We start from the raw sequence: 9,177 nt of genomic DNA, 5'->3' as shown, positions 1-9,177 counted from the left end.
CCTTTGAGTTTCTAGCTATCTTGTTGTCTCTGTTAATTGAATCATTAATAATTATGTGGATGAGTTTTATGTTTCCATTTCCCAACTTGTGGCAATCTTTGTCTACCTCTTCAACTTACCATACTAAGAGTATTTTCGTTGTTAAGCGAATAATAATACCTAAGCGCATCATATATAACTTCAAGTAACACAACTAAAAAAATAGTAAGTTATGTATCCACATGATTTGCGGTTAACTTTCTGGTCTAATGACATAAGAGTGATGGTTAACGCTTGGGATCTTAATGTCTCTAAGTTCGAAATCCAATTTAAGGTTTTCCTATAGTGGTGGGTTTCCTTCTTAATTGTGTTATTGTGTGAGTCAGGCTTGTACGTCAAAATCAATATGGACAATTAATATTTCGTCTTAAAAAGATTCACTCGGGAAATAAAGATTGTTCAAACAGGTTAAAAAACAAAAAAGATGTATTTTTTGATTATGATTTTGGAGTGCCATACCTTTTAAAATCCAGCAGTTCTCTCTTGATATCTTCGATGTAAAGCTGCATATTGATTTGCTGCAACTTTGATGATGCTTTTTGATATCCACTTCAGGGTTTGTACCCTAGGCATATAAAGTAGTACCTTTTTACATGGAAGAGTGTGACAATGATGATAGATTTTAGTGTTTGGAATCAAATTAGCAAGGGAGACAAGGGTAGTGGGTGTTTGGTTTGAATGCCTAAAAGCTAACAAGGTGGACTCCATTCCTTTTTTCCATTTTTATTTTTAACTTATCATGTGTGTATCGTTTTCTATTATTTTTAACATCCACAAGTATTTTATTAAAACCCAAACACCACCTGGGAGCGACTAAGGAAAGGTACCACTAGTTCTGAGCCTCTAAGTTGTATATATGATTATTGTTGTCTATTATTGTACCTTTGTCTGTTATTAATAAGATTGATTGATAGATAGGTTAGCTAATTTATAGTTGATGAGCCAAACACGGATCATATTGATCTCATCCGTATTTAAGACACATCTAATCTAACTACAATAGAATATGAACACGCCTTGTGCAACTCGTTTATCTAAACGATTCAATAGCATAAAATAGATATATTCGTTTAACTAGGTTGCAGTCCAATTATAAACATATTAAACTAGTTGTACATAGGTTAATTAAAAAGATCATTTTAACGTTTTTTTTTACTTTTATTATAAGAGGAACGGGTAGAAGAACCCAGATACAACTCATAACTCGTTTGTTAAGTTAGACATGTTAACGCAAACATGACATATCTATCAAACGAGTTAGGTTATTTTCATATCAGATTGGTACTTTGTTCTATACCGATGATGCCAATTACGACCGTGCAATCATAAATTAATCATATATACATTAATTAATTCTCTCTGTCTAAACATTTATCGAATATAATCGCGATAGATATTCTCATGTGATTCAAGCTCACAAAATTGAATATTCTTTGTAAACCGTACTCAATGTTTCACTATAATGAGTCTAATCTATCGATACGGATTGATTCGACGCATAAATCCGTTGGTGATTATTATATTAGGTAGCTATGAATATATATAACTTGTTAGATGAAACATCAGTTTCATTACAGGAATATAAACATAACTCAAAAACGAAAGAAAATCATACCTAATTACTAATTAATGAAATTAGGGTTTGCAATTTTCAATAGAATCTTTAAAATAAAATAAAATAAAATAAAAGAATGATTCAGTAATTAACTAATTATTAAACACACACAACTTCATGTGTAGAATAAGAAATAGTATTAATAAGATGATCATATAATTTGATTATAAATCGAAATATGAACTAATTAATATCGAAATATTTGCCTGCAAGCTTGACAAGTAATCTCCATACAACTAGAATCAATCCGACGAGTGGCTCTCTCCTTCAACTTCTCAACTCGCGCAACGTCCTCACGTGCACGCTCCCACATGTGGCGTGCACGTGAGAATTCTGACTGCGCGAGTTCCATTTCTCGCCTCGTCATCTCCCTCACACGCTCCGCGTACGCTTTCTCCATTGTCGCTATCCGCACTTGATCCTCCGCGTGCCATTTCACCGCCTCAAGCCGTCCGTTTTCCGAATCCGCCGGCCGGAGACTAATCGATAGCTGCAAGTCGAGTGATGGAGCGTTATCGGACCGGTATCGAATCGAATCGGACGGCCATGGAGAGTCACATGAGTATTTTGTAGGGAGGAGTTGCAATTCTTTGTGATCATCATCTTCCATTATTATTTTTAGAGAGAGAAGCTAAATATGAAAATTGTAAATGGGGTTTACGTCTTTATAAACCCTTTTATTTATGAAATTACGAAAGTGCCCCTGGTGGCCATGCAATTTGCAAAATGACAGCCGACTAATAACTGTGGAATGACGGATGTGCCCTTGTTAAGGGTTGGTTTTTGAAGGGTAGTTTGGTCAAATTGGGTAAGAGGGTACATGTCCGTTGTCCTGGGATAGGGTTGAAGAAAAGAAAAGAAACGGATCGCGTTATTTGGCAATAAGTGGTTTTATATGCTTACTTTAATGATACTTTAGTTACAAGAAAGGAATTGTCTGATAATTATTTGATTTAATCTTATGTTTATTTGTCTATATTCTTGAAAAACAAGCTAAACCAAAACCAAGTATAAAGGTTTAGACAAGATTTGGATTATATAGAATAATGAAACAAACTTGGTAAGATGCATATTAATAATTAGCTATTTGATGTTATATTGAAAATAAAGAAAGTTTAATCAAATTATATTTTTCATTATTATAGATGTGATTAAAATAAACTCGAAGTAATATATTCTATTCAAAACTTTCATCAGTCGAAGTGGAAGTGGGAGAAAGCTAGAAGCTTACAATGAACATAGGATGAACATTTAACTTTTTAAAAACAAAAAAAGAAGAAAAAAGAATGGATATTGCTTTTAAAACATAGCGTCTTGTCTGCTTTGAGTTAGTTCGAGTTATTAAAACTTGATGCCGGTGTATGATTTGTAATTTGTTTAGTGGTGATAAACGAAGGTCATAGAGTTGTGGTGACAAGAGCTATTACTCTAGTGACAAGAAAAAAATTAAATAAAACTTGTTTAATATATTTATACATTGTGTCCAAAGGCAGGACGAAAGAGAAACAAAGTTGATGCATTGGGCCATGGAGGTGGACAAATAGTGTCGATGATAAACTAATATCTGGTGACAATACAACGGAGAAATACGTGGAGGGAAAGAAGAGGGCAAGAATCATATATAATTATCAAACATATTTGTTTTTGTATTATTGTACGTGTATGATACATCGTAGCACACGAATAGTGAATCAAGAAGCGTATACATTTCAAATGTTTTTGTCGAGTACGTGTCATATGTTTTGTTTCTTTGTAATGTTTTTTTCCTATCATTTTTATCCTCCACAAGAGAAACATTTTTGTCTAATTAATAATCATGACTGGATATATATCATTTTTGTCGACTATATTCCGGTTTAAAATAAATCAAAAAAATTTCATAAAATGTGATATATGGCAATTACTCAATTAGTATCTCTTCTTACACTTGCAATCAACAAAATACTAATTCTTACTATGCAATTAACCCTTTTAAATTCTTGGTTAATTTCAAATTTCGGTTCAAGCTTTTTGGCAATTTTATGTCATTTGACGGCAGTCCGCTCTCCTCCAGTTCCACCAACAACACTATGTTTTGTTCAAAAGCGATCCTTATAGGAATTTTACGTTCTTTTTCTTCTTGTGCTATGTTCCCCTATGTTGTGGTAACTAAACTGAAGTGATATATCAACTAACTTTTCTTTGTTACGATGATCGTTGACTCCTTTCTTTTGGTTGAATTCTTCACAATTTTGTAAGGAATTTTAAATTCTTTTATTTTAAGAAATTTAAGAGAATTATTCCAATTCTAATTTCATTTATTTTCCATCCAAATATATATACTGTCTCATAATTAATAAAGACCTATTCGAAGTTAAAAGAATTATAGAGACCAAACTTGTAAACTTTAGATAAATCCCAACAAGCCAAATGCTCCTTACATATGTATATTCTATTTTCGGGTTCAAGAGAACTTTATCAACCGTGGTTTTGTTTGAGTCAATAAAGTTTTGTCGCTTCACCTTGCATGTTTGCACCTCTTAATTAATTACATCTTGTTTTCTTAATGTGTATCTGGATTTGGATTTTAGATGTTATTCTTTTAAGCAATAGTTATTCACACACCATTTTTTGATTTTCATACACCCTTTTAACACACATTTATCCTTTATGTACACCCTATAAAAGGTGTACGAATAACGCATCCATTCTTTTATTTAAAATAGAGAAACAACACATATTAATATTGTATTTTTACAATATTTTGTGAAAATTATGATGATTTTAACTTTAGTTCAAATATACCACAAGTTTGGTACATGAATCTTCCTTTCTTTTCCTATGTAGCAGTCCACTTTTGGTATCAATGTATCATAGTACTTTTGACAACTGAAACTTCGTATAGCAGTTTGTATATTTGGAAATATAAATAATTTGATTTTATACCATTCATTTATTTATTGATTTAACAATTAGACGTTACTGATCAAAGGCTAATTGGTCCTGATAGCTCTATGATTTTTCTTATAGGAGATTGTGAGTTCGAGTCTCGTATTTAACATGTTGTCTTAGGTTGAGTCAAAGGGTTTTTCCAATATATTGTTGATTTACTCTTTAATGGGTGGATCAGTTCACCACGTTCAAATCCCGAATGTACGGACCTTCATCGTTAAAAAATTGTAGTAAACAATTAATTTTATGTTCAAATATATATTAAAAAAACTGAACCGATGAACGTTCATTTAAATAAAGGTGACAATTAGTGAAAACATAGAAATGCCTTTTTTGTGGGGCTTGAATTGTCGGGTCGGGCCTTTACAAACAAAAAAGCGATAGTCATCGTTGTGATCAGTAGCTTGGCACGTGGGTTGCCATAAGGTGATGATGGATTCGGGTCGAAATATGAATCCCCACTTGGGTCAGGTAGATGTGGACCCCACCCTAGCTTTTTATAGATCCAACATCATATGTGCTGAAAGATCTCCTAACACGTGCACTACCCATGCCTCTTTCTTTCAACTTTCCATAGTGCTTTTTTTTCAATTTTTTTATTGAAACGACCAACTAAGTAACGCCGGGTACTCTGTACGGGGCCCCCAGTTGCTAAAGTTAGCTCGAGCCGGCCACGAGTCCAGACGGACGGAGTCCCTAGCGGTCTACCTATTGAGGGATTATCCGGATAAAACCCGACTACCACGCCCGTCAAACGGCTTTGGGTGCTTTATCCAACCACTTGCACTACTAGAAAATTGGGTATTTGCGACCACATTTTCAGTCGCAAAACGGTTGCAATTGCCCTATTGCGACCGTTTTGCAACGAAAAATGTGGTCAGAAAAACACATGTCGCAATTGACCTATTGCGACTGTTTTGCGACCGATTTTAGCCTTGCGACCACTAGTCGTTGGAGATCATGCGACCACTGCTGCCGTTGCAGAATTTGCGACCACTGTTGCAGTTGCAGATCTTGCGACCACCTCTTCAGTCGCAGATCTTGCGACCACCTCTGCAGTCGCAAACGCAATCTTTTTTTTCCACCTATTTGAAACCGTTATTTTATGCCATTATTCTGGTTCATTGCAATCACAATTTCCTTGGATAAATTATTAAAATGTTTTTATTTATATATATATAAATATTTACAAAATCATATATAGATGCAAACACAAATCAAACTAAAAAAATTCTATCAAAGATGTTTAATATTAAGAAAACTAACAAAAGAAATAATAAGGACATCATCACTTGTGCAGCCTCGGTTAGGCCAGGTCAGTGACTGCAAAAGCACCATCAACCGCCACTATTGCACACATGTGTGCCGGTTTTCATCATCTGAAATATAACTTTCGATCTTGGGTCATCTTGAACATTAAAATGGAGAATTCTCAACAGTCAAACCTGCAAAAGCTATTCTTCTTGCATCATTTGTTTATCAGAAACGAGATCCCGAGATCCCACTGGCTAGGTGCCTCTAAAAAAGTGTCGGACTCCTTAATACCTATCAAAGAGAGACAAAAGTAGAGGTTAGGATGAATCTAGGCTCCACATTAACCAATCATATGTGCATGCAAAACAATAATTACCTAGGCTTCTTATTAATAGACAAGTTTTTGAAGGAAAAAAAAGCAGGGAATTTTAACCAAAAATGCAGAAGCTAAATATATCTAACATATATAGATAATGAAATACAGTTCAGTAGTATGAAAAGTGTAATAACTAATAAGATGACACTAGATAATTTCTTGGGAATAAATCTGAGAGCAAAATTAGCCATTAATTAATATAGTATAAGTTTGATGAGATGAACGATTAAGTTTATGCTTTTGATTGATTGATAGGAGAATCTAATTAATAGTACGAATGTGCAAGAGTAAGATTTACTGACATAAGTCTTGAGGAAAGTGATATCGTCTTTCATCAAGTGGAGGGTTCTTCTCGTCCTTGATCTCGTCTTCAATGTCAGTCGGCATCCCTTTTCTTGTTTCAGATCTCCCTCTTCTGTTCTGCCTTATCTTGAGAAACAAATAAACACCCAGAACTTAAAAAGAAAATGTTATATGACCCTTAAGTACCATTATTTTCCACTCTCACCCCTCCAAATGAATATAACTGAAAAGAAGTAATATAATTACTATCATTGATGCTTCTGATCATGCCCGACTGAATCCCCTGAACCACCTGCATTTAAGTTCAAGTTAGGTTTAAATAATTAAATGTTTAATTCAAATGTGTGATTTACCTGCGGTGAGTGGCCATGACACCCCAACCAGCATGTTTGGACATCTTCTCAACTTCAATACTCTCAGTAACAGTCCCAATTTGGTTATCCTATACACCAAAAGTTAATGATTCAACTAATTGCTAAAATGAGCCATCAACAAAATGACATTAATCACTCATGTACCTTAAGTTTTCATCAAGTGCATTCTTAATTCTCAATAGTAACAATTTGAGAGTAAAGTTCCTGTAAAACAAAAACGAATATGATTTCTATTAAGTCACACCTTATTTTCTATTTGTCGTAGTGTGCTCTTTTCTGTATTTATTTTCATATGGAAAATCTTGATTTAAACCTTTATGCAAGAAGCCAGATTGTGCTCTCATGAAATGATGAGGGTTACAATAAAAAAATAGAATAGCTATCTTGTTAATGACTGAAACATGATAGCAAGAGTAATCTTTTAACTCTTATAGATGGATTTTTTTGTTAAATTCATTCAGGGTTGATTTTTATTTGAAAACTAAATTATGAGTATATGTTCGTTTTATTTACTATTATCGATGTTGAAGTTTAACTATATCCTTCTTAGAGTCAATTATCAGCCATCTTTATAGAACTACCCAATATCACCTATGTAGTAACACCTCATACCCCTCTCATATAATATATATATATATATATATATATATATATATATATATATATATCTATATATATATATCTCCGTCGAAAATCTATTTTACGGTATAGACGCTTATGACCTCCCCCTCTATGCCCTGCGGTAATGATTCCTCTGGCATTACGACCTTTACCACAAGGATGCTGTCCATAGATCAAATTATTTCGTGGATTGGATTTCACTAGGGTAAGGATCCTTAGAGAACCCTTTGCAAATTGAGAACTTTGAGAACCATTTTGGACCACTAAAAACACATTTAAAAAAAATATTTAAAAAAAATTATAAAGCAAAAAATAATAAAAATTTTAAAAAAGTAAAAAAACCAAAATTCTTATATTTCATTCCGGTTTCATTAAGAAAATAAAAAAAATAAAAAAAACGTTGTATTATACACATATGTATAATTTTATTTAATCTTTAGTTACGTAATATACACATATGTACAACATCATATATCTTAAATTATACACATGTGTACAAAAAAAAACATGTAAATGTACATATATGTATGTATTATACATATGTGTATATAATTTAGCTAAACCGAGTTTTTTTTATGAAACCGGGATGATAAAATAAGAATTTTGGTTTTTTTACTTTTTTGATTTTTGTGTTTTATTTTATTTTATGATATTTTTTATTTTTGGGTTTTTTGTGATCCAAAATGGTTCTCATAGTTCTCAATTTCAAAATGGTTCTCTCATGATCCTGATCTGTTTTTTATTTTTTTTTATGAAACCGGGATGTTAAAATAAGAATTTTGGTTTTTTTATTTTTTCATTTTTGTGTTTTTATTTTATTTTATGATTTTTTTTATTTTTAGATTTTTTGTGGTCCAAAATGGTTCTCAAAGTTCTCAATTTCAAAAAGGTTTTCTCATGATCCTGATCCTATATATATATATGTGTGTGTGTGTAAACAATCAATACAAACAGTCAAATTTAAGAGCATGTGACACAAACCTTTAATTTATCATACGGAAATTTACAAGATGTATCCCTAATCGTGTAACCGCAATCTCTAACTTTTGAGAAACAGTGTATATAGTTGCTACTGCTAGCAAGTAATGAAATCACATACAACATATCAAAATAGTGGTCATTGATAATATTAAAATTTTATGGAGTAAATATGAATTAATTCAACACATTTAAATGAAAAAAGTAAACAAACAAAGAGGGTTGCAAACGAGTCAAGCCGCTCACGAGCTACTCGGGCTCAAATTGATAAAATACTCGAGACGAGCCGAGCTTTTTCGAGCTCGAGCCGAGCCTTAGATAAGACTCGGTTAATTATCGTGTTTGAGTTTGAGCCTTGTGTATTTTTAGGTTTCACCTCTTTTGGACTTCTATATGTTAAGTTAACACTTCTGATCTTTGGCATGTTTAAGGTACAAAACAAGCTTGAGCCGAGCATAGGCTTGTTTAAGGTTGTTCTTAAAAATAATATATAAAGAAAAACTAAAAAATTTTATTAATCTAACTAATAAATAAACGAGCCGAGCCCAAGCTTGAAAAAACAACTTGTGGGCCAAACTTTAGAAAAACAACTCAAAAGGAGCCGAGCTTTTAAAAAACAACTCAAAACGAGCTGGGCCTTAGAAAAACAACTCAATACTAATCTTTAGTTAGTATCTAACCTATAA

General features: G+C 32.7%; 1 protein-coding gene and 1 long non-coding RNA gene across 2 annotated transcripts; both read right to left on the bottom strand.

Annotated features, from left to right (window-relative positions):
• Nucleotides 1-1,841: 1,841 nt before the first annotated feature.
• LOC143547689 (protein indeterminate-domain 14-like) lies at nucleotides 1,842-2,264 on the bottom strand. Its single transcript, XM_077039050.1, has one exon. It carries the CDS (start codon nucleotides 2,262-2,264, stop codon nucleotides 1,842-1,844), a length of 423 nt encoding a protein of 140 aa, XP_076895165.1.
• A 3,607-nt stretch (nucleotides 2,265-5,871) lies between these two features.
• On the bottom strand, nucleotides 5,872-6,985 carry LOC143547682 (uncharacterized). The gene is made up of 3 exons (XR_013137815.1): nucleotides 6,872-6,985; nucleotides 6,518-6,810; nucleotides 5,872-6,130 (listed from the first exon to the last, which is right to left on the bottom strand). It is a non-coding gene; the product is annotated as an uncharacterized LOC143547682 (long non-coding RNA).
• Between the last annotated feature and the right edge of the window lie 2,192 nt (nucleotides 6,986-9,177).

The sequence above is a fragment of the Bidens hawaiensis genome, unplaced genomic scaffold (assembly GCF_021521415.1).
Source record: "Bidens hawaiensis isolate Kalapana, Puna unplaced genomic scaffold, B.hawaiensis_p1.1 tig00014775_1, whole genome shotgun sequence".
NCBI classification, from domain to species: Eukaryota; Viridiplantae; Streptophyta; class Magnoliopsida; order Asterales; family Asteraceae; genus Bidens; species Bidens hawaiensis.
The sequence above is the reverse complement of the archived record's forward strand: the minus strand, read 5'-3'. Positions and strand labels throughout refer to the sequence as shown.

Excerpts from the sequence above, each read along its gene's own strand:
- LOC143547689 (XM_077039050.1), bottom strand. The coding sequence starts at position 2,264 with ATGGAAGATGATGATCACAAAGAATTGCAACTCCTCCCTACAAAATAC.